Source organism: Mustela putorius, unplaced genomic scaffold (genome assembly GCF_011764305.1).
Source record: "Mustela putorius furo isolate JIRA1106 unplaced genomic scaffold, ASM1176430v1.1 tig00003856_pilon_pilon_pilon, whole genome shotgun sequence".
NCBI classification, from domain to species: domain Eukaryota; kingdom Metazoa; phylum Chordata; class Mammalia; order Carnivora; family Mustelidae; genus Mustela; species Mustela putorius.
The window spans coordinates 2,317,087-2,341,518 of record NW_025422008.1 but is presented as its reverse complement, the minus strand read 5'-3'; the positions used below and the strand labels follow the sequence as shown (position 1 = coordinate 2,341,518).

At 43.8% G+C, this 24,432-nt stretch overlaps 3 protein-coding genes across 11 annotated transcripts; 2 read left to right on the top strand and 1 right to left on the bottom strand.

The window, feature by feature from the left end:
• Positions 1–1,028: 1,028 nt before the first annotated feature.
• On the bottom strand, positions 1,029–3,519 carry LOC101683689. Its single transcript, XM_045065227.1, has 4 exons — positions 3,509–3,519; positions 2,627–3,191; positions 2,265–2,379; positions 1,029–1,055 (listed from the first exon to the last, which is right to left on the bottom strand). Exons 1-3 carry the CDS (start codon positions 3,517–3,519, stop codon positions 2,287–2,289), a joined length of 669 nt encoding a protein of 222 aa, XP_044921162.1. The 3' UTR covers positions 1,029–1,055; positions 2,265–2,286.
• On the top strand, positions 2,808–18,083 carry LOC101682400 (E3 ubiquitin-protein ligase TRIM39). Of its 7 annotated transcripts, XM_013050534.2 has the most exons (9): positions 2,814–2,898; positions 5,075–5,534; positions 6,580–6,675; positions 11,993–12,223; positions 13,396–13,418; positions 13,996–14,111; positions 14,807–14,991; positions 15,290–15,357; positions 17,948–18,083. In XM_013050534.2, exons 2-9 carry the CDS (start codon positions 5,082–5,084, stop codon positions 17,967–17,969), a joined length of 1,194 nt encoding a protein of 397 aa, XP_012905988.1. In that variant the 5' UTR covers positions 2,814–2,898; positions 5,075–5,081; the 3' UTR covers positions 17,970–18,083. The 7 variants fall into 7 exon arrangements, with proteins under 7 accessions (XP_012905986.1, XP_044921156.1, XP_012905988.1 ...); XM_013050532.2 differs by lacking the exon at positions 17,948–18,083 and adding an exon at positions 3,287–3,355 and having other exon boundaries at positions 2,808–2,898; positions 14,807–16,835; XM_045065221.1 differs by lacking the exon at positions 17,948–18,083 and adding an exon at positions 3,287–3,596 and having other exon boundaries at positions 2,808–2,898; positions 14,807–16,835.
• RPP21 (ribonuclease P/MRP subunit p21) lies at positions 17,948–23,681 on the top strand. Of its 3 annotated transcripts, XM_013050536.2 has the most exons (6): positions 17,948–18,089; positions 18,166–18,266; positions 18,361–18,443; positions 19,192–19,317; positions 21,855–21,932; positions 23,022–23,681. In XM_013050536.2, exons 1-6 carry the CDS (start codon positions 18,033–18,035, stop codon positions 23,156–23,158), a joined length of 582 nt encoding a protein of 193 aa, XP_012905990.2. In that variant the 5' UTR covers positions 17,948–18,032; the 3' UTR covers positions 23,159–23,681. The 3 variants fall into 3 exon arrangements, with proteins under 3 accessions (XP_012905990.2, XP_012905991.1, XP_012905992.1); XM_013050537.2 differs by lacking the exons at positions 21,855–21,932; positions 23,022–23,681 and adding an exon at positions 19,463–19,605; XM_013050538.2 differs by lacking the exons at positions 21,855–21,932; positions 23,022–23,681 and adding an exon at positions 19,463–19,605 and having other exon boundaries at positions 19,192–19,324.
• The last annotated feature ends 751 nt before the right edge of the window (positions 23,682–24,432 follow it).

The window sequence follows — 24,432 nt, the reverse complement described above, 5'->3', positions numbered from 1 at the left end:
AGCCTGCTTCCTCCTCTCTCTCTCTCTCTGCCTGCCTCTCCATTTACTTGTGATTTCTCTCTGTCAAATAAATAAATAAAATCTTTTAAAAAAAAAAAAGATTTAAGGTTTCCTTTATTATTATTTTATGTAATATTTCACACAGATAGAAATAAGATGTCACAGCATTGTGTGACAATTACTTGTTCACAATTACTCTCTCTTGAAACATCCTGGGTACTTCATTATTGTTCTATATCAGGGGTACCTGTGTTTATACGACCTACAAACTAAAAATGCTTTTTACAGGGACACCTGGGTGGCTCAGTTGGTTAAGCAGCTCCCAGCATCCTGGGATCAAGTCCCCCATCGGGCTCCCTGCTCGGCAGGGAGCCTGCTTCTCCCTCTGCCTCTGCCTGCCACTCTGTCTACCTGTGCTCACTCTCTCTGACAAATAAATAAATAAAATCTTTTTTAAAAAATGGTTTTTACATTTTTAAATGATTAGGGGTTAAATCAAAAGAAAAATAAGTATTTTATGACATATGAAACTCAAATTTCAGTGTCCATACAATAAGTTTTATTGGAACAAAGCAATTCTCATTCATTTAGTACTAACACTGTTTTCACACTACAAATACAGAGGAAGTATGAGACTCAAAGCAGAAAATACAGCTTATTTGGTTCTTTACAGGCAAGATTTGCCAACCCCTATTCTATATCCTAGTACATGCCCTATATAATTTTTTTTAAGATTTTATTTATTTATGTGATAGAGAGAGAGATCACAAGTAGGCAGAAAGGCAGGCAGAGAGAGGGGGAATCAGGCTCCCTGCTGAGCAGAGATGCAGGGCTTAATGCAGGGCTCGATCCCAGGACCCTGAGATCATGATCTGGCCCAAAGGCAGAGGCTTAACCCATTGAGCCACCCAGGCGCCCCGTAATTTTATATTTTTATCTAAACATTCTCTCACCTTTCCTTCCATACTCAGCATAAAATCTTGTTAATAATCAGTCTCCAGGCAAACACATTCTTCACAGACTTTTGAAATACTCTTCCTCCTCGGAATGGTTACCTACAAACGGAAAGCCAGTATGGAATGCTAGCAACACTTTAAAAAGTTACAAATGAACAAATCAAAACCAGAACCTCACCGTCACCACCCTCCCTCCAAAGCAAAGCTAAAGTGGCTGACCCCTCAGTTAGTGGCTTTCAAACTACCCTATCTTAAAACTGAGGTGTTTTGGGCACCCAGGTGGCTGTCAGTTAGCCTTCCCCCAGGATCATGATACCTGGGAGTCCTGGGATGAGTCCCTCAGCAGGCTCCCTGCTCAGCTGGGCCTCCACTTCTCCCTTTCCCTCTGACAGGCTCCTGATCTCTCTCTCTCTCTCGCACATTCTCTCAAATAATTATATAAAATTTCCAAAAAAAGATTGAGGCGTTTTATAAACTGAATTTTACCACAGCTAAAATTCCTAACAGTCAAATAACAATGAGAAAAATAATCTTCCCAAGTCTAATCCTCTTCAAATCATTGGCTACCAGAAAAAAAAGCTCAAGGAGACCAATTATATGCCTGATCCTAAACCCCTATACCTCGCACATTTGATGTTTTCTGCAAGTAAACAGTTTCTGGCTCCCAGGATGTAAGGTTAAATACTACACTGTGTTTGTAAACATCACAACTTACACAGGAACAAGAGGGGCCCTTCAGCCATTTCCTCCTAGAAATGGGTACACCAAAATTTGCCCATGTCTTTCATTCTGCATGCCACGTATTGGGGGAGAGAAGGTGGGACAAGCTGACTTTCTGATGAACAATATCAGACACTCCTAGCACCAACTCCTCTCCAGTCTCATCACTATTCCACCCTGCACTAGGTCCTCCCCAGCTCCATCACCTCTTTTCAGCATCTCATCCCTAGTTTCAACATACTTCTTTCAGCAGGCTCTTCCTCCAAAGTCACAGGCCTGCAAAGCTTCCAGTAGAAGAGGAAAGCAGGGAGGCTATAATGCAAAGCATCATCTGCTCTTTGGGACAATCTGGAGTCATAGTCTCCAAAGTGGAAAGAATGACCGTTAGGCAGCAACCACTTTAACCGCGGTTTATTGCAAGCTTGCTTGTGGTCAGCCGCCGAGCGAGTTGAAGATAAAAACCCGAGCAGCAGAAAGGCAAGACTTTCACTCCACTGGGGGGGCGGGGGGGTGTTAAACAATGTCTTTAAGCCCGCCTGCAGAGGGTAGAGCGAAGAGCATTTGAAGCCCAAGGCAGGGACAACTTACCTAATCCTGGAAAGGCTAAAACTCAACCAGTCGGAAGTGACGTGCCAGCTGAGACCCGCAGGTCCGCCACGTAACTGGCCGCCGCTTCAGCTCGCCACCTTCTCTGTGGACTGACCTGAAAAGAGGATAAGTGTAGCTCAAAGTCCGCAGCCGCCCTTGCCCTGCCCTCAGGGGCTCCCAGCCCTACCCAGGACCAGCAAGCGTGGCCAGAGCCTGGCCCCGGAGCCTGGCGAACAGCCACCGTCCCGGGATCCCGCCGGCGCCCTGCGGGCAATGGGGCTTCAGCGCTCCACCAGGCGCATGCGCGGCCCTCTTTCTCCAGAGGAGTCCTCCGGTCACCTGGACGACCACATTTCAGATACCTGCCCCTCCGGGTCCCTTCTCGTTCCTGACTCCTCCAGCTGGTTCTCACCTCTGGCCCCCCTCCTTTTCCACCTCCCGCAGGCACCGCTAGGCCTTCCCACCGCGGCCAGCCGACACCCCGACTTCCACTGACACGAGCCTCTCGGCGCGGCTTCCGCTTCCGGCGAGTATTGTGTGTCGCGCTGTGGGGCGGGGGCGGGGGGAGGAGGAAGGAGGGAGGCTGCGCTCCGGCGGCTCCGCGCCCCGCACTCCCGGACCTGAAGCCGGGAAGGTAGGTGCTGTCCCGCCGCCGCGCCCGGGCCTTGGGGCCTGCCCCTGCCGGCCGACTCCGCACGCCGCGTCCCAGCGCCCCGCGACTGCGTCACCGGCCCCCCGCACGTAACCACAGCTGCCTCCGCCCGCCTCGGGCCCGGGCGGACGTTTTGCCGCCCCGGCGACGTCAGCGCGTCCGGCGTTGCTTGGCTACCCCGCCGTTCCCCGGTCCCGCTGCCGCTCACCTCCCCGGGTGAAACTCTGACGCCGTCACCGCGGGCCTCGGCTGCGTCATAGCGGCAGGCATCCCACCTTCACGTCACACCTCCTCCTTACCTGGACACGCATTCCTCCTTCCCTGTCAACCACTACGTTTCCTTTCCCCCTCTCCAATCCCCTTATGCTAGATCTGGCGAGAGAAGATGGAGACGAGGGTGGGACTGAGTTGTGGACGACGCTCAGAAAAGGGTCGCAAGGTGGGACCCCAGACAGTGGTAGAAACAAAATAAGGATGTCCCTGAAGTTTGCCCTTCTACTGAGACTCTAGGAATAGAGAGGGAAAGAAATGACCAACCCAGAGACACCTCACTCTGGGTTGTAACTCCAAGTCCTCTCTCTGCTTTCCTAACCTTTTCCCCATTTCTCTTTGACACCACTTATTTGCCAGTCTAGATCCATCCTGGTCCCTAACTCTGCGTACAGTTCAACTCACCCCAGGTGAGGAGGCCGCCTAATTTCTAGAAGAAGGGGGCAGGTTCACTAGTTGAAGTTGGTTACCCTTTGGTAAAGAAGAACCATTTGACTGAACTTCTCTCCTGGTTGAGGGAAGAGTTCAGATCCAAATAAGTTATCAGTTCCTATTCCAAATTAAAACACTTTTCATGTGTGCCATCAGTATATACAATAATCATTGTTAACCCAACTCATTACATGACCACTTTTCTCTTAGCTCTTAGACCTACTAAATTTCCTTTCTTCTGTTGGGTCTCTTGGTGGGGAAGAGGTGGTAGATAGAGAAATCAACTATTTCATGGATAAAAGCGGTGATTTTCAAGGAAGGAGTGGGGGACCAGCCTTCTGCTTTATAAATCCCTTTGATGCATTTCCAATATTTTGAGCCTTCACTTGAGGGAGACTTTGATTGACTCTTTACTTTTCTTTCTCTAATTCCCAACCACTCTAGAACCTATTAGTTGGAGGTACAGTACCTCCAAGGAATTAGTTTTCAGTGGCTGTTTCAAAAGACTCCAATCACTGCTGAATTTTAGAAAAGACTTCCTCAGCCTCTTTCCAAGAAGTATATTTTTTCAAGAAGTATGTACTAATATACTCTTTAGTGTAGTTGCCACCTATTTATCACTCTTCAGCAGTTCCAAATATCCAAGTGCACACAAAGATATGGGATGTTGTGTGAATCATTTCACTCCAAGAGGCACACCTTCTCTAGACTAGTCTAATAAAGAATAATTTCAAATTTCCTGAAAAGAAGAGCTTGTTACTCTTGCCTAACTTACTCCTTTTTTCACCCTTTGAAAGAGGGAGAGAACAGTGGCTTATGCTTCAAGGATCTATTGTAATAAAATTCTTCTGTCATATTAAGCCTTAAAATATACTTAAGAAATCTTAAGTAATACTTTGACTTTTATAGCACCTTTCAGTTTCCCAAGCCCCTTTCTCGTCTATTAGAAAAACATGTCAAACCAGGGATACATTGGTCTGGTTTTAAGACACATGTGGGATAAGTCTGGATCAGGAGAAGTATGCTGGGGTAGGGTTGAAGGAAGCCTCTAACGAAAAAGCAGAGGTAAAGACAAAACAGATGGGTGTTGGGTGTCTGTATTGAGGAGGAAAAAAAAAAAATAGATTGGTGGCTGGGAGTCACAGGTTTTGGAAACAAACAAAAAAGAGGGTGAGGGGTGCCTGGATAGCTCAGTCAGTTAGGTGTCCAACTCCTGACCTTGGTTCAGGTTTCAGGGTCCTGCATTCAGGCCCTGTGTTGGACTCCACACTGAGCATGGAGCCTACTTTAAAAAAAAAAAAAAAATGTTGAATCTAGTGGAAGGGAAGAGTAAAATATCAAAATAGGACTAACCAGATTTAGGATTTATCATGGGAGTAAATGTCAGGCCAGGGATACCAGAAAACTAAACTTCCAACTAATATTTATCTTTCTCTGCCCCCTTTCCATCCCTAAGTTAAATAATGGCAGAGACAAGTCTATTAGATGCTGGGGCCTCTGCAGCCTCCACAGCTGCAGCGCTGGAGAACTTACAGGTGGAAGCAAGTTGCTCTGTGTGCCTGGAGTATCTGAAGGAGCCTGTCATCATTGAGTGTGGGCACAACTTCTGCAAAGCTTGCATCACCCGCTGGTGGGAGGACCTAGAGAGGGACTTCCCTTGTCCTGTCTGTCGAAAGACATCCCGCTACCGCAGTCTCCGGCCTAATCGACAACTAGGCAGTATGGTGGAAATAGCCAAGCAGCTCCAGGCTGTCAAGCGGAAGATCCGAGATGAAAGCCTCTGCCCCCAGCACCATGAGGCCCTCAGCCTCTTTTGCTATGAGGACCAGGAGGCTGTATGTTTGATATGTGCAATTTCCCACACCCACCGGGCCCATACCGTCGTGCCACTGGATGATGCCACACAGGAGTACAAGGTGGGGAACCAGACACATGACACCAATGTGGGCCAAGAGGGAGGAGTGCAGAGGATGGGAGACTCCCTGGGTAGAGGATCCTAAGCTCCTGAGGGCAAGACTGTATCTGGTCCTTACTCTCTAGTCCCCTCAGAGCTACATACACAGAGGGCACACAGTACATCTGATCAGTTATCCTCAAGCATGACAAGTTTTGAGCAGTGCCTCAAAATTGCTTTCTGACTTTTCCTAACATCATTTGAGTCTTATGTGGAATATTGCTTTGTGTGGTCTTACAATGTATCATTTTTTATAAATGAATGAAACCACTTGGAGATGATGAAATTTAGGAAGAACTAAAAAGTGGTTTGATTTCTTCATTCTGTCCCCCTACTCAGAATGTTCCTTATATTCCCATTGGTAGTGGGAATAGATAACATTCGTTAGGCTGATCCCCCACCAAACTAAGCTGAACTTGTCTGCCATTTGTATCTGCCTAGATAATAGGTAATGTGGTATCTGATTTAATTACTGTTGGGACACAGGGTAAATGTTCATGTAATAAGAACGAAAGATTTTAATATCTTAGCACTGACCAAGTATTTTTTTAATTATGTTAATAAAATCTTGGACACAAGATTTAAAGTAGTTTACAGTATAAGTAATAAAGACTTTATTATATTTGTAGGTGGTTTGAGTTGGATAGCAGGACAAGTGTAAAGAAGGATGCTAGAATACAGAAAGTCACTTTGACCATAAAAGGCAACCACTTGAGTAAGAAAATGATAGGATTGGGGAAAGACACGGAGTTGGTGACAGCTGGACAACTGTGAGATTCAGTGAGAGGAAAGTTTGGTGAGCAAGGAATATGATGGGGACAAGCTGGTGGCAGGAGGAGGGACCAGAAATCGACACCCCAAATGACAGGCAAGGAAGGAAGTGGGATCAAGAGGTGATGAGATGGATAGGAAGCAAATAAATGGGTTTAAAATAAGTGAGTTAACCTCTGAATGTAGGATGTGCCAGCCAACCCCAAATGTCCCCTCTTTCCCACTTCCACCCTCAGGAAAAATTACAGAAGTGCCTGGAGCCCCTAGAGCAGAAGCTGCAGGAGATCACCCGCTGCAAGTCCTCTGAGGAGAAGAAGCCTGGAGAGCTCAAGGTAAAGGCAGGTGATTCCATTTGGGCTGCTCTGCAGGCAGTTAACCATGCATTATTTAATCCACCAGGTCTGATTCATTCAATGTTCTCTCAAAAATAATGGTATTTTATTAGGCTTCTTTGTCATTATACATTGTACTGAAATTATTTTTCATGAATTAAGTATTGAAGAGAAAGATGTAGGTAGTGAAGGAAGGACAGACAGAACATCTTACATGTGGCAAGTTGAGGGAGTTCATGCCCATTGGTCTCCGTTTTTCTTGTAAATCAAGGAGAGAACAGGGTATAGGAGTTTCTTAGAGGGATTGAGGAGAGAAGAATTTGGAAGGTTCTCTGGGGAGAAAGAAGGAAGAAGCAGACAAAGAGCTCCCAGAACTACCCAGTGACTTTAGGACCACATTCTCTTAAGTAAGTTCAGGTATGTTAGATGATGTTAGTTCATTCCTAGACTGTTGCTCTCTCCATCCTACATCTATAGGATCCTATCCTAAAAGCCACTTCCTATGCAACCTTCCTTGACCCTTCAGAAATTAACTTTCTTTTTTTTTTTTTTTTAAAGATTTTATTTATTTATTTGACAGAGAGAGATCACAAGTAGGCAGAGAAGCAGGCAGAAAGAGAGAGAGGAGGAAGCAGACTCCCTGCTGAGCAGAGAGCCCGATTCGGGACTTGATCCCAGGACCCTGAGATCATGACCTGAGCCGAAGGCAGCGGCTTAACCCACTGAGCCACCCAGGCGCCCAGAAATTAACTTTCTTAATTTGCATATAATTTTGCTTCTTCTTCATAGCATTACCACATTTGTAGCATGATATTTTGCTATCTGTCTTATTTTATTGGACAGTGAACAATTCTTAATAATGGCAGTAATAACTATTTATTGAGTCCCATATATGAATTCATTGGATGCCATGACATTCCAAACTTACAGGGTTGCATTTGATTTTAAGGTTCTGCCCAGGTTAAAGTTTTAAGAGTTCAGGCCAATGAACATGTGGGACTTAGAGGAGCTATAACACAAAGGAAAGGGAGTCCTGAAGGTCATCGTTAGCAAAAATGAACTTAGTAAAGTAGGTATTATTACCCTCAGTTATCACAGGAGGAAACAAAACTTGAATAACTATTTAGTCCAAATCACACAGCCAATATGTGGCAAAATCAGGGATACTAGCTCTGCATGAATCAATAAGTATGTACTAAGCTTCCAGTATAGGCCAAATTCTGACACTGGGGAACAATGATGATCAAAAACAGTCCCTGTCCTGCTTAAGCTTATAGTCAAGTGGAGAAAATATATAATGACATGGCACAAAAAGCACAGTTGCAAATTCATAAGAAGACAACATAGAAATTTGACCTCATTAAAAGCTTCCAGAAAAAATAATGAGTTTTTGGAATTGAGATTCTGGTATCACCAGAAATTAAACGCAAGTTTGAAAATAGTAGAGACACTAATTTTTTAACAATGACAACATTTTGACAGAAAGCAAGTATTATTAAGTATTACTAAGTATTACCTTAGTCCTTTATATATTTGAATAAAGCAAGCATTTGAATTTTTTTTAATTTTAACTAATTTTGATTGCAAAGGTGAACTTTAAAAAAAAGTTCTTTGTTCTTTTGGAGGGCTCCTGAGAAACTTAAAATATGTGAAAACGAAGCTTATTCCCAGTCATTAACTTTCCTGTTCCTGTTGATCACCTTCTTAAAGGTAAAGGATAAAGAGGGGAATAAAAATTTTTTTTGAACGGAACTGTGATGTTTTTGAAAATTCAGTGGTCTCTGAAACTACCACCAACATTCCTTTTGTGACCATTTGAATTCTCCTTCCTACCTCTCCCTCATCCCTACTTCCAGATTCAGGCCCAGTGCCCCTTTTAAACATAAATAATTAGTAATTAATGATGCTGAAGTGAAAGTTAAAGATAAAATAACTTATCTGTGTAATTTTTAAAAGAGACTTATGCCCAAATACATACACACACATACAACATAAAGGAAAGTGATTTGAATAAAATCTGATATATAAGTATTTGGGCACAGCTACCCTGAAAGACACCACAATGTAGTTTTATCCTTGTACCTATATGTGACATCATCAACAATGCCACAAATACAAATTCAGACTGAAATAATTGCATAGTAATGTTGTCAAGCATCACAAGCAGCTTAGCTCTTCGTGACATAATTTTTCAAAATAAGTAACTTTTGGTTAAGTTCTAAAAAAAAATACAGTCTTAGTTTTATTCAGCCATTTCTAAAAAATTCAGGTATATTATACATACTCTGTTTATGTATAAAATGACATTCAAGTCCAGGCTTATGTTTTTAAATATATGGCAGAACATAGAAAATAGTGCAGGACAGTGCATGTTGCAGAGTTATCTCACATACTGGCATGTTAGCAGCCTTACTAGAGTACCCCCAGTTATGGAAAACAAAAAAATGCCCCTTGTTTCCAAAATATCTCTAGTGGGAAGTAACATCCTCATTAAGAACCAGTGCCCTACATATATAGAGTGGGAAAAAAGAGAAGGGATTATGGAATTATATAGAAGACAGCCCTTTGCTTCCTATTTACCACAGGTATGAATCCTAAATTCTACCCATACATCACCTCTCAACATATACTAACACACACATGTGTGCATACACACCAAGAAAAAAGTTGTGTTTTACTTAGGGGTTAAGAAATAAAATTCAGTTATTTTACCTGCATCAATGAGATTATTCAGTAATAGCAGAGAATTGCAATTCAGGACAAGCAAGCTAAGGCAAAACCATAGGCAAGTCTAGAGAACAAAGGAGAGGACCACTCTTCTAAAGAGGAAAGGGGGTATTTAGGAGGGACTCTCATAAATGAAGAGTCCTTGAAGTAAACTGGGAGTTCAGAGTATAGGGACTTTTCATTGACTAGGTTGTGACAGTTTGTCACTGGTTGGGCTTGTTGCCCTGCAAAAAACAAACCTTTCTTCCTCCTCTTGGGGTAGTAAGATATTATGGACTTACAAGGTACATCTCTTCTGGTTGGGTCTACAACTGACCAGCGGTTGAGCTCCCGCTGCTGGCATCCTACCTACATTTTAGTGAGTTTTCCTTTTATAATTTTCACAGGGTAAATGTTTTAAGAGTATATTTTGTTCCACTGTGCACCTGAGGAGCCGCCAGTGAAATGGGAAGCAGCAGCAGCTCCAGAACTGGAGCTAGCCAACTTCTGCTGAGAACTAGCTTGAAATCCAGAAATCCTGTGCTTCTAAGACCCACACTGGCTTTGCAGCCCCTCTCTATTCACCCTCAGCCCTGCCTTTCAGTCCCTATCTACTTTTTATTTCCAGAGTCCCTGTCTCTGCTCCTCTTTTACTTCACTCTTGGGTTTACTTTTCTTCATCAATCATATGACACTTGGAGACTACCATCTGGGCAGATCATTAGTTGCAGTGGAAGTACAGAAGGAAGGACATGCTAAGTGATAACTTTCAGAAAGTATTATGGCTGGTGTTTTAGGCCTATATTATCAAATTTCAGGAAGATTAGAAATTTAATTTTGTATGGTAGCTGAGAGAAAACATGTTTCAAATTTCAACAACTAATTCACAAACTCTGGAACCTAATCCTGGGATGGGAACTGTCAGTTCTCTGAAGTGACTTGAAACTATTAAAAGGGTTTGTTGCTGAAATCAATATACAGTTGACCCTTGAACAAGATTAGCATTGCAGAGGAAAATCTGCATATAACTTTCAACTCCCCAAAAACTTAACTCTTTTTTTTAGTTTCAGAAGTAGAATTTAGTGACTCATCAGTTGCATATAACACCCAGTGCTCTTCACATCACATGCCCTCCTTAATGCCCATCACGCAGTTACCCCATCCCCCCACCCACCTCCCTTCCAGCAACCCTCAGTTTATTTCCTATGATTAATAGTCTCTTATGGTTTGTCTTCCTCTCTGGTTTCATCTTGTTTTATTTTTCCTTCCCTTCTCCTATGCTCCTGTTTTGTTTCTTAAATTCCACATATGAATGAAATGATATGATATTTGTCTTTCTCTGACTGACTTATTTCACTTAGCATAATACCCTGTAGTTCCATCCATGTCATTGAAAAACTTAACTCTTAATACCTTACTGTTGACCAGAAGCATTAGAGATGACATAAACAGTGATTAACACCTATTTTATATGTTATTTGTATTATATACTGTATTCTCACAATCAAGTGAGCTAGAAAAAGGAAATGTTATTAAGAAAATCATAAGGGAAAAAAACACCTTTATACAACCTATTTATGGAAAAAAAAATCCGGGTATATATATAATGGACCTTCACAGACTGTTTTGTTTAACAATCAACTGTATATATTTTGTAACAACCCATTACTAAAATCTTACTGATTCTGATACTTTTCCAGTTGGTTCTCTGGTTTTTAGAGGGTAGATGTCTAGCAATATACAAATGATGACCATCTTATCTCTAACTTTCCAATACTTATTTCTTCCCTTTTCTTGATAATTTGTATTAGCTAGAACTTTAGAGTTGGGACTAACAGATATAGCTTGTATCCATAATAGTAGATGCCATTATATTATTGAGTTCTTACATCTTGCTTTTTCTTTTCACTAAACCATAGAAGTACAGCTTTTTTAGAAGTTAATAAAAAAAACTAAATTTTTTAAAAAGATTTTATTTATTTATTTGACACACAGAGAGATCACAAGTAGGCAGAGAGGCAGGCAGAGAAAGAGGGGGAAGCAGGCATCCCACCCAGCAGAGAGCCCAATTCGGGGCTCGATCCCAAGACACTGAGATCATGACCTGATCTGAAGGCAGAGGCTTAATCCACTGAGCAGCCCAGGTGGCCCAAGAAAATTAAAAATTTTTTAAACACTGATTTTTTTTTTTAAAGATTTTATTTATTTATTTGACATAGCAAGCGAGATCACAAGTAGGCAGAGGCAGGCAGAGAGACGGGGGAAGCAGGCTCCCCGCCAAGCAGAGAGCCCAACGCAGGGCTCGATCCCAGGACCCTGAGATCATGACCCGAGCCGAGGGCAGAGGCTTTAACCCACTGAGCCATCCAGGCGCCCCTAAACACTGATTTTTTTAAAATTTCCCCAGTGGTCTTCATTCCCGAATAATCAGTAAGGGTGACAATGGGGATGGAGCCATTACTTCCAGAAGGAGATTTCAATGGAGAGAAACATGTGTATCCTGTTAAGCTATTTCCAATGACACTGGAAGTCTGTGTTAATTCATACACATGGTGGGTAGGGAAAGGCCCCACTGGTCCTGCTAAATATAACACCTTCCCTCTTTTCTCAGAGACTCGTGGAGTGTCGCCGGCAACAGATCTTAAAGGAATTTGAAGAGCTTCATAGGCGGCTGGATGAAGAGCAACAGATGTTGCTTTCACGACTAGAGGAGGAAGAACAGGACATTCTACAGCGTCTCAGAGAAAATGCTGCTCACCTTGGAGACAAGCGCCGGGACCTGGCCCACTTGGCTGCTGAGGTGGAGGGCAAGTGCTTACAGTCGGGCTTCGAGATGCTTAAGGTTCGACCTTTGCCCCTGCATAGCCCCTCAGGTCAAGTGCAGTATAGCTTTGCACAGGCCATTCTGTCAACCTGGGATGCTCACTCTTCTCTGCTTCTCTAATCCAGTTCTTTATTCCAGACATACTCAAAGGATCTTTTTCTATAGAAAGGCTTCTCTGATTTCTCCCATCCCCTTCTAATCATTTCTGTGTTCTTATGTCTTGTGAACAATTATGTGCTTAATTTGTACCAAAGAAAAAAATTCCCTTTGAAAGAAGGGAAATCAGTTCTGAATTAGTGAAAAAAACTACACATTAAAAATTATGTAAATGTAGTAGCTGCCATTGCTTTAAGGTCCTGGAAATTGATTTACCTACTACTAAAAAAAAATTTCAAACCTAGTTTGAAGGACACTTGAAATTATGTATGAATAATATATTACTTTTGAAATGTAAATAATGCCTCTAAATGTTTGAAATAATTTGTTCTTTTAAGCAGATGAATGGTGTTAGCAAGCCTGTAGGAAATGTCTCTTATTTTAGAGATCAGATTACCAGCATTTGGATCAGTGAGGCCTCGTTGTACATTTATCTGCATGTTATGTATTGCTTGGTACTTACTCTTGTGTCCTTTCATGTATGTGTGTTCTGCCTTCCACATTAAACTGGGAAATCCTCGGGGGGGCAGAGATTTCTCTTCTTTGTCTTCTGGACCCCAAGTATTCACAAATCAGGATTGGCACACAGTTATTAATGTTTATTAATCAGTACCAGATGGGGATAACAAACAACAACAGGAAAGTGTGATTCATTCCTATGCCACCAGTCTGTACTGATCCTCAAGGAGACAGGTGTGTGGTTGGTACTTGGGGGACAGAGTAAAGAGCAGACACAATCCCTGTCCTTTGCATTGAGCTCCCAGTGTCCTTAAGGAGCAAGACAAAGACATAAGAAACCATTTGGAAGTGATATAAATTACCAAGCTTAATGCTAACCAAAAGTTGAAAATGGGGATCAGGTTGCAAGAGATATACTCAGATCCCTCTGGAGCTCTTCCCCTTGCATTGTGATGCTCAGTTTGCCCTATTCTTATGGTACAGATCTAGGACTTTGGGGAAGTGGGGGGAACCTTTTGCCTATAGGACCCTTGACTACCAGGACCAATATTGCTTTCTTTTCTCCTTCCCTCTAGGATGTCAAAAGTACCCTGGAAAAGTAAGTGATTCTTGCATCTCTTTGAGTGAGTTAGGTCTTGGCTTAGAGACCAGGAGTACAGTAAGAAGTTAGGGGAGAAGGAAAGTCACGCAGAGTCCGGGTAGGATGTGGGAGAAGGTTCATTGCATCCATGAAGCCAGTTAGAGAGGAAATCATTGGGAGTAATAGTCCATTACCTTTTCCCTTTTGAACATCAGGACTAACCTGGTAAGGAAAATTCCAAGGGAATGTAGAACCAGATTCTCCCTGTGCCTGTGGGTGGAAATGTGTCCAAACAGGACAGACAAAGGAAGGGGCTGAGAGAGTGGAGAGAGTGATTACTACTTGCATGAAATATAGCCATACCTCCAGAAAGTTCTGAGACTCATTCTTAAAATAAGGCTTTGTCCAGGGGCCATATGGTTCTCCATAGATTGGCAAAAGAAAGCAGTAAGTGAGTACTTGTCTTCAGATAGGAGGGAGAAAGTGGGAGGATGGAGAACTTTAGTTTCTCCCTAAAGAGAATATCTTCATACTCACTCAGATTGAGCTTCCCCTGATCCTGCCCTTTCTTCCCCTATCTCCCTATCCCTCCTAGATGTGAGAAGGTGAAGACCATGGAGGTGACTTCAGTGTCTATAGAGCTGGAAAAGAACTTCAGCAATTTCCCCCGACAGTACTTTGCCCTAAGGAAAATCCTTAAACAGCTAATTGGTGAGTTGTTCCCAAAAGTAAACTAGCAGAGTGAATCAGCAGAGAAGAAAGTCTTTAGATCCCACTTTATCTGGGCTTCACTTATCCCATCTGTCACTTTTTGTGCCCATCCCTTCACCTGGCTTTCAATTTCACTGTGAGTAACAGGGTTAGGTGTCATCTATTCTTAGGCCCACACTTTTCTAAATAGGCACCCAGAGAGGTTAAATAATATGCTAAACTTGTCCCCCCTTGAGAGTGAAAGGGAGTATCATTAATACTTACTCAGAGAAAATAGTCATGAACCAGGACTATTCCAGATAAATGGTCACCCTATCCCTAGACCATAATGCTGTCTTGCTGTTATCCTTCTTAACATTTTCTGTTCTTTCTGGCCCTTAGACTGTGATTTGTGCTTCTTCACATAGTGAGATGATGTCATAGGATGATGGAGAAGGGATCAGGCAGGACCCTAAAATCAGCCCTTGCAGAATCAAGAGATCATTAACTGTTTACTTTAGGGCCAGGGTGAGAAGGGAAGCCATTGTTCCTTCCTCTCCCTTAGGTGACACCATGGATTGAGAAAGTTAACCAAACTATGGTGTTCTGGGGATCTTTAAGGAAGCAGGCTCTGTAAAGGCAGGCTGGAAGAGTGAGGCAGGGGCATTTAGCTATTCCCATCTCATCTAGCTCCCCACTCTGGCTTCTCCCGCCAGCGGATGTGACCCTGGACCCAGAGACTGCTCACCCTAACCTAGTCCTGTCAGAAGATCGTAAGAGCGTCAAGTTTGTGGAGACAAGACTCCGGGATCTCCCTGACACACCACGGCGGTTCACCTTCTACCCTTGTGTCCTGGCTACTGAGGGCTTCACCTCAGGCCGACACTACTGGGAGGTGGAGGTGGGTGATAAGACCCACTGGGCAGTGGGCGTGTGCCGGGACTCCGTGAGCCGAAAGGGCGAGCTGACTCCACTCCCTGAGACTGGCTACTGGCGGGTGCGGCTGTGGAATGGGGACAAATATGCAGCCACCACCACGCCTTTTACCCCTTTGCACATCAAGGTGAAACCCAAGCGGGTGGGCATATTCCTAGACTATGAGGCTGGCACACTGTCTTTTTACAATGTCACAGACCGCTCTCATATCTACACTTTTACTGATACTTTTACTGAGAAACTTTGGCCCCTCTTCTATCCAGGCATCCGGGCTGGTCGGAAGAATGCTGCACCACTTACCATCAGGCCCCCAACAGATTGGGAGTGACAGGTAGGGATGTGGTAATAATTGGGGTGAGTCAGGGTCAAGAGCTATGGGCCTTCCTTCCTGTGACCTGCTGGAACGTCTTTGTGTCTGCCTGGTTCCAGTCCTGCACTGTCTAGGAGAAGCACCTTGGTTTCTAGAATGGTTTATATGGAGGAGTAGATAGGACTGGTCTAGGATGAGAGCACAGTTGCGTCTCCCTTCTCGCAGGGTGGGGAGCTAGTTCCCAGGGGTTGACTTCCCTGAAGTCCATCAGGTTTTCTATTGCACATGTATAGGTTGGGAAGGAAGGAGAGGCGTTTCCGGAAACAGAAAGGCTATGGGAGGGTCTGACTTGCTCAAAACCAGAAGAGGAAACAGAAACCCCTGTACATCCTTTTAGGGGGTTGTTTGACCCAGAATGGTCCTATTTCTTGAGGAAGATCAGAGGGGTCTGTGTACCCCTAGACTAAAATAAAGATGAATAATAGTTGCTCTTATGGGTCTAGAAGTTAAGGAGTTTTGTTTTTTTTGAGGGCAGAGATTGAGCATCAAGATTAGAAAGAAAGTCGGGAAAGGGGCTAAAGGAACAGATTCCTAGCAACTAATGAAGGGGAAAGGGGTTTCCTTGGTCTTCCATTCCCAGAGTAAGTTGCCATTAGGATTGGCCAGAGGTAGGACTGTGGGGAGGAGAGTGTGAGAAGAAAGGAGAGGAGAACTTGGGTCCATGCCTCAGCCTTCAGCAAAGCTGGCTTAGTGCCTGCCTCCTTAGAGTTGGTTGTCTCCAAAATGTCAGTCAGTCACCTTTCTCCTGCAGAGATGAGGAATCTCCCTCAAGACGTATCTACCCTTCACTGCTTTCCCAAGGGAACCTGGAAAGAACAGTCAGGTATTAGAGGAAAGAGAAAGGTTTTTCTATCTAAAGCCCTGGCCTTAAAGAATGTTACTAAGTATAGCTGATCCCTAGTTGTCAACATTACTCCTTGGCTAAGGTGTCCAAGCCAAAAAGGGAGAAAGGAAATGGAGTCTTTCTCACTCTGAGGAAAGGGTAGAAGAGAGGGTATGTCGAGGGAAGGGTCAGATAGGCAACTTCCTTTAGTCTGTGTGCATATGGCCTGGAACTAGTGTTCACAGGAGCCAGTCTTTTGCTTATTTGTTGCCATCCTTCACCTTTTGCCATTTCCCCTATCAGAGAATGTAAATCATTTTAACATTAGGCCAAAATAAACAACTTCTAGGGTACATATGTTGTCAAAAAAGGTTAAAGCAATGCATGCCAAACCAAACTAAAATGATTTGGAATATCTGCTATTTGGGTGATGAAGGGTTCACAGAAGATTGGGACAAGAAACTGCAGTTTATTGAGGGTGTTTCAGTTCCTCCTACCACCTCAACAGGACTTTGTCCAAACTCTCCTCTTACCTTTGTGCCTTGACTGTGGTTCTTTGTGGCAAGATGCTTTGGTTGGTAAAACAGAATATGGAACAAAGGATCCACTGAAGTGATCTCTGTGTTGTGTGGTAATTTGACAATGGCCTTGTGTTGATGCTTAAGAATCACTGGTGTTAAGAATGCATGATCCTGGGGTTTGCCCTCAGTGATTGATCAAGGTCTGGGGTGGGCCTGGATGTCTACATTTTAAACATACTCCTCCTTTGAATTTAGGGATCCTTGTGAAATTAATCCCAGAGGAGGTTTTGGCCATTTTTTCTGAGCTGGAGGCCTGGTTTCCTGCGTGGTCTGACAGGGTTTGAGAAGGGAGAGAGGCCTTACTCTCCTGGCCTAATGCTGCCCTCTCCCTATCCCAAGGTTCATTCATGTTCTGCCACTCCAGCTCACATCCCTCTACTTCTGACTTCAGGAGCTGGTGGTCATTATGAGGCAGAAGTAAACACAGGATGTCAAACAGAACAAACAGGAGACAGAGGTCAGAATAAGGGATGTGAAGTATATGATTGGGATAGGGGAGGTGGGAGAGGGGAGAGTTTCAGGGGCAGGAGATGTCAAAAGTTTCTGTGCTCCAGTACCTAAGATGAGAAGTTAACTAGGATCACCTACTGTGTCTCCAGCACTGCATAATAGGAAGTTTTTTTGTTTTGTTGTTGTTGTTGTAGTTGTTGTTGTTGTTGTTCAGTGGAAAAGAATGGTAATAAGCTCTGCTTCTCTCTCTTGATCACCCTGGTGATCCTTTCCAATTTCACTCCCAGTGGTACCAGTGCTTTCTTTGAATGTTTAACTTCTGTTCCTTCAATCTGTAGATCTTTAAGGCATCTGCCTTTGGCTTCAGGAGAGTAGGGCAGAAGTTCTAGCTGGGTATAAATTGCACATAACCATCTCCCCAACCTATCTGCATAAAGAAACCAGTCTTCTGTCCTAAAAATGTTTTGAAGTTTAAGGTCCTCTCCTGTTCTAGTGAGCAGTGACTTTCCTACCTAGGATAACTGATCATGGGCTTGAGGAAGACTAGAAGGAAGCCAAAACTCAGAAAGGGACCCCGGACTTGGGTTGCAGGGGTGGGTATGGCTTTACGAACAACTGGGGTCGGTGAGGCCGCAGGGTGGCGCCAAAGTAAGGATCGCGGAGAGAGGCTCACCGGCCCAGGAACTACACTTCCCAGGAGGCCGTGCGCGGGCGCCTGAAGCGGGGCTATCGGAAGGGCGGGACCTGCGGACAGTCGTGCGTGAGGCCCTCGCGCGGCGCAGATGGCTGGGCCGGTTAAGGACCGCGAGGCCTTCCAAAGGCTCAGCTTCTTGTACCAGGTGAGTCCGCGTCTGGTGACTTACGGGGAGGCGGTCGGGTGTAGCTGGCCACGAAGTAATGGTTTCCTTCCTCCAGGCCGCCCACTGTGTCCTTGCACAGGACCCCATGAACCAGGCGCTGGCGAGGTTTTATTGTTACACGGAGAGGACCATTGCAAAGCGGCTGGTCTTGCGGCGGTGAGACGCTCAGGGAATCTAGCTGCGGGCGGGACGCGGGAAAAATGGGAGAGGGAGCGCGGGCCTTCGGACCACCATCCCACTCCCTCCGCAGGGACCCCTCGGTGAAGAGGACCCTCTGTCGTGGCTGCTCTTCCCTCCTCATCCCGGGCCTCACCTGCACCCAGCGCCAGAGACGTGAGTGCCCCTAATGGGGATGAATGAGGAGCACCAGTGGGCTCGCTTTAGATGGCGTCTGGCGTGAAATTTAGAGCTGCCGGATTTTTCAAGCTCTGGGTTGAATTGCTGAATTCACTTGGACCAACTAAGGAAAGGCTGGGCAGTAGGGAAATGATGTTGCTGTAAGAGGTAACCCCCCTCCCCATTTTTGCATGGTGGAGGACAGGATTCACATCACCATTCACTGATTTATTTAACAAATATTTTTCTAAGATGTGTCAAGTATTGATCCATTATTCTCACTGAAGTTACAGTCTGATAGGACGGACTAAGAAACAAGATAGTGTAGTAAAATGCTTTGCTTGAGGAACTAAAATGCTAAATTACCTTCCTGATAGGCAAAAGAAGTGAGAAATGGAAATTCAGGCAAGTTTGAGGACTCTGAGACAAGAGAGCTTGTGGTGCTGTCAAGGAGACTAGAGTCCAGGAGCCTGGAGTTTGAGGTAGACAAGGCCAACGTATAAGGCTGGAGAAGGAAACAGGGCAGATCCTCTTCCAAATTAAGGAGTCTGGACTTTATCTTAAGGGATACCAAGAAACTGACAGACTTTAAGCAGGGCTAACACACCTCAAATTTGTATTCAAAGTTGGGGAGTGTTCGAATTCCTACTGAGAAACAGTGGAGGCAAAACTGGATCCAGGAGATCTTTTCTTCTCCTACTAAACCTGGGCACTCCTGCCACACACACACACCCCTTTCTTCCAGGCTGCAGGGGACAGCGCTGGACAGTACAGACTTGCCTAACATGCCAACGCAGCCAGCGTTTCCTCAATGATCCTGATCATCTACTCTGGGGAGACCGGCCTGAGGCCCAGCTGGGGAGCCAGGCAGGTGAGAGGTTTGTAGAGAAAAATTGGGGATGCCCCAGGAAGATAGGGGTGATGGGAGACATAGAGCTAAAAGGACACACAGGTGGATTCTGGATTGCTGTGAGAGGTGCTCCAATCTGAAAAAATTCAAATTCTCATCTACCCAGATCTCAAACCACCACAGTCCCTGCCAAACGCAGCCCACCCCATTCCAGCCCACCTCCCTGAGGAGAAAGTGTAGCCTCAGAGCTCTGGTCACCAGTAATGGATTCACCCTATCTTTCAAATAAATAAAAATAGTTCTGTTTCACTTTGTGTGCTTCTGTGAGTATTTCAGCTCTTCATTCTATTTCTCTTACTTCAGTTTGTATTTTTCTGTCACTGGTCTCTGTCTTTATTCTCATATTCCTACCATGCTCATGCTCATGTTCCTACCATTCAGGGAGATCCTGATTTCCATAGACCACTTGACCCCACCAAGCAGCTTCCATTTCCAGGGCCCTGACTCCAGTGCTCCTTCATCCCTGCTTCCTCAGTACAGTGCCACATTTGTAACTCACGATTCAGGGTTGTCTGTAAGAGTTTGAGACTTCATGGAGCATTTTTTATTGAGGTAGCCTTCACTGTTGACTAAAGGGCTAGACCGACTACTGATGCCACTGGCGATATTTTTATTTTTTTTAAGTTCTTTATTAGCAAGAGAGCACAAGTGGGAGTGGGGGACAGGAGCAAGAGGGAGAGGGACAAGCAGACTCCCTGCTGAGCTGGGGAGCCCAACTTGGGGCTCAATCCCAGGACTCTGGGATCATGACTTGAGCTAAGGGCAGATGCTTAACTGCACCACCCAGGTGCCCCTGCTGTTGTTTTTAAACAAGGAAAAAAATTTAGAGGGTCAGAGTGGCTTCATATCCTCCCAGCTTACTCAGCCTTTCCCAATCTCAGTCAGTCGTCTTCTATAAAATCCTACTAAGAGAAATTGTACAAATTTGAACTAACAAGGTCAAAGGTGCTAATGAAAGGACACTGGTGGACACTACACAAGTATGCCCCATAGGTAAACCCTCAGGGTTTTCTTAACAATGAGTAAACAAGAAAATTGTTTTATTATCCCTAGGGAACTTACTCAAAGATAGTTTCAGACTGACTTATTTGCTAGGTTCCAGCTAATCAATTTACCTCAAACATAAAAATAAAATTCACTCTTCCCAGAATGCAGGTTTTTCCCTTCCTTTCTCTTATAAATCCTGTGTTGTACTTAATTTACTGCTGCACAAAGGTCATTGCATAATGGGGCTTCAAAAAACAATGATTCTGTGGACTAAGCTATCTGAGAGCTTTGCTGGGTAGTTTACTCTGTTCCATATGGCATCAGCTGGAATCACTCAGCTGCATTCAGTAAGTGGTTATGGCACCTGATCTAGAAGACCCAAGAAGTTTCTTTTGCATGTCTGGCACCTCATTGCTTTTCAGTGTGGCCTCACTACATAGCTGGTTTTCAGGTCCTCACAGCATGGCTGTCTCAGGGTGGTTGAACCTCTTACATGCTCTGGCTTCACAAGAGAGCATTTCAAGAGGACAAGCTCCAAGTTACAAGTACTTATCAAGACTCTGTATTCTTCACATTTGCTAATGTCCCCTTGACAAAGCAAGCCATGTAACCCAAGCCCAGATTCTACAGGGAAGGGGCTGCAATGGGACATGAATACTGGGAGATTTCATTCATTCCCTGGGGTCCACTAATGTGGAAATTTACATCTTTATTTTGCCTTCATCCCTGATTCAGTGTCTCCACTGATTGCTTCATATGTTAATAAATTATGTGCAGGGAAAATAGTAATTAGTGCTCAAGTAACTAAATGTTTCTGAGTACTTTATCACTTATTTCTGGAGATAACGTCTACCTGGTTTAGGGTAGACCTGGACCCTTTTTGTTTTCAGCTCATATTCCTTGGCTGCGCCCACGAATCTCATTTCTGAGTTCATTGGCTCTTGAACACTAGGTCTGATTTTTGGCTAAGTTTAAGTGTGCTGTGGTTGCTCATGATTGAACATGCCCACAGTGGGATGATAATAGGGGAACTTGGGAGTTTTTGTTTTGTGGCTGAATCACAGAGTGATACCTCTCATGTGGGAGAATGAGAATAATGTCCCAATTCGGAAAATAGATGAAATAATGTGGAATACAGTTCACTTAGGAGTTTCGGGTTCATTCATCTGTTATGTTTTTATCAGTATAGGTTCCTCTAACTAGAGAGAATATTCCTATTCCTCCTTCTTAACCTCTGTCCTTCATGTTTACTTTTTTTTTTTTTTTTTTTTTTTTTAGATTTTTTTATTTTGGGGTTGCCTGGGCAGCACAGTTGGTTAAACGGTTAAGTATCTGCCTTCGACTCACTCAGGTCATGATCCCAGGGTGCTGGGCTTGAGCCCTGGGTTGGATTCCCTGCTCAGTGAGGAGTCTGCCTCTCCGTCTCCCTACCCACCCACACACCCATGCTCTTCCTCAGACTCTGCTCTCTCTCAAAATCTTAAAAAAAAATTTTTTTTTTTATTTTCAAGTAATCTACACAGAACATGGGACTCGAACTTACAACCCCAAGATCAAGAGTCACATGCTGCTCAGGCTGAGCAGGCCAGGTACTTCTCATTTTTACTTATAAAAATTGCTAATATATGCAAAATATATGGACTCCGCATAACAAGCAGGAAATCAAATCCTAGTATGCAACGGCTTTCCTAATGTTTCTAAACAATTTAGTAATTCAAAATGTGTACCCTTTGTGCTGGGTGTTGTATATAAGTGATAAATAACTGAATTCTACTCCTGAAACCAATATTGTGCCCTTAAACTAGAATTTAAATAAAAATGTTCTTAAAAAGCCAAACCAATACAAAGTATATAGCAAATCATTAGTTTCAGAGGTAGAGTTTAGTGATTCATCAGTTGCATGTAAGACCTACTGCTCATTATATCAAGTGCCCCCCTTAATGCCCATCATCCAGTTATCCCATATCCTGCCAACCTCCTCCCACCCCAGCAATTCTCAATTTCTTTCCTATAGTTAAGAGTCTCCTGGGGTGCCTGGTGACTCAGTTGCACATCTGCCTTCTGGTCAGGTCAGGATCCTGGGCTCCTGGGATCAACCGAGCAGGGAGCCTGCTTCTCCCTCCCCACTGCCTGCTACTCCACCTGCTTGTGCTATCTCCCTCTCATAAGTAAATAAACACATGTATTTTTAATATCTTATAATCACATTTGTTAGTATTTTATTCTCTGTTCTGAATGAATCATAATTAGAAAGGTCTTCCCAACCCACAAGTTGTAGATGTTATCAATGTGTTCTTTTAGTACTTATATGGTATCATTATGTTTAAATTTCTGATTTATTGGGGCTTAGTGTAGCGTGTGATGTGAAGTGTGGCTCTAATTTTATCTTTTCCCAGAGGCTATCCAGTTGTTCTAATACCATTAAAAGCCTGTCTTTCCCCCAGAGATTTGAGATGTCATTTTACTGGCATAACATTGATCACAGTGACAAAAGTGCCAAAGTTTGTCAAAGCAGCTGTTAGTAATGTTGTAGAGAAATGGTCCCACCATAGCATTGCTGATTGGAGGGCAAAATGTTTAATAGAATCCCTGTGGAATAGAATTTAGTACCATCTAAGAAAATTACATCTATTAATCACCCTTAGACTCAGAAACTTCATTTCTAATAATCTACTCAGTATATATTTCCACAGTGAACATGCATGAGTGCATTCATTTTGGCATTAGTTGTTGTAACACTGGAAATGACACAATGTCCATCAGTACGAGACCAAATAAACTGGTACATCCAGACAACAACACTGTGCAGCTATAAAAAGAATGAAAAAGACCTGCATGTAGTAATATGGAGCAATCCTCAGGACATATTATTAAATGATAGAAATTGATGTGGGAAACAAAGGTGGAAGAAGAATTATTGAATTTCCTTACTATCTGCAGCCCATTGACAAGTCCTTGAAAATAGGCAGTGACATTCCTCTCGGGACTCAACTGCCTGGATGTTAAAACTTTCCTAAGGGCAAAAAACAATCATAGCCCTGCTCCCCCAAGAATCCTGTAAGTCTACTTTAACATAAAAATTCCTTTGGAAATTTCCTTTATTTCTCCTCCCCAAGATACATATTGGCAATCATTCCCCAAGTATATGGCCCACCGATATACATCTGAAGGGTTTCATGTCTAAGGTTTTATTAAACAATAATAAATGACCTTTTCCCAGTAATAGCTAGCCCCTTCAGAATCCTGGAAACCTTGCTTCCAAAATTCCTTAGAGATTTACTATCCCTAACCCCCTCCCAACTTGAAAGTATATAATGGGTCACTCCTCATGACCCGATCGCTGCTCTTTCTGCCCACAGGTCCCTGTGCTTTAAAAGAACCACCCTTGGGGCACCTGGGTGGCTCAGTGGGTTAAAGTCTCTGCCTTCGGCTCCGGTCATGATCCCAGGGTCCTGGGACGGAGCCCCACGTCGGGCTCTCTGCTCAGCAGGGAGCGTGCTTCCTCCTCTCTCTCTGCCTGCCTCTTTGCCTACTTGTGATCTCTGTCTGTCAAATAAATAAATAAAATCTTTAAAAAAAAATAAAAATAAAAGAACCACCCTTTTGCACCAAAGACATCTCAAGAATTCTTTCTTGGTTATTGGCTCTGGACCCCACCCCACCAAACCTCACCTATATTCCAAAACCACATCAAGGTCATGATCCCAGGGTCCTGAGATTGAGTCCAGCGTCGGACTCCTTGCTCAGCAGGGATCCTAGTTCTCCCTCTGCCTGCTGCTCCCCCTGCTTGTGTTCTTTCTCTCTCTCTCTCTCTTGCTCTTTCAGAAATAAAAATCTTTTCAGAAAAGAAACGAAACCACTTTTTGGAAGGTAGGTGATGGGAGATGTGAATCAGGGACAATATATATGTCAGAGGATACTGCAGAGGGAAGGGGGCCTGCCTAAAGAGTCTACCACAGATTTTTATAAGCAGTGGCATGCAAAATCAGAACTTCTTAAAGTCTGCTGCTGTGGAGGATGTCCCTGGCTTAAAGGTGCTTAGGTAGCAAAGATTTCAGATGGGACAGCATTATCTCAGGATCCCTGGGG

What these genes read in the sequence shown, in the direction of transcription:
- RPP21 (XM_013050536.2), top strand. Translation starts at nt 18,033, where the DNA reads ATGGCTGGGCCGGTTAAGGACCGCGAGGCCTTCCAAAGGCTCAGCTTC. An exon ending in GGCTCAGCTTCTTGTACCAG is followed by an intron (nt 18,090 to 18,165) that starts GTGAGTCCGCGT and finishes TCCTTCCTCCAG; the next exon opens with GCCGCCCACTGTGTCCTTGC. An exon ending in AAGCGGCTGGTCTTGCGGCG is followed by an intron (nt 18,267 to 18,360) that starts GTGAGACGCTCA and finishes CTCCCTCCGCAG; the next exon opens with GGACCCCTCGGTGAAGAGGA.
- LOC101683689 (XM_045065227.1), bottom strand. An exon ending in GAAGGGACCCGGAGGGGCAG is followed by an intron (nt 2,380 to 2,626) that starts GTATCTGAAATG and finishes TCCTCTTTTCAG; the next exon opens with GTCAGTCCACAGAGAAGGTG.
- LOC101682400 (XM_013050532.2), top strand. Translation starts at nt 5,082, where the DNA reads ATGGCAGAGACAAGTCTATTAGATGCTGGGGCCTCTGCAGCCTCCACA. An exon ending in ATGCCACACAGGAGTACAAG is followed by an intron (nt 5,535 to 6,579) that starts GTGGGGAACCAG and finishes TTCCACCCTCAG; the next exon opens with GAAAAATTACAGAAGTGCCT. An exon ending in AGAAGCCTGGAGAGCTCAAG is followed by an intron (nt 6,676 to 11,992) that starts GTAAAGGCAGGT and finishes CTCTTTTCTCAG; the next exon opens with AGACTCGTGGAGTGTCGCCG.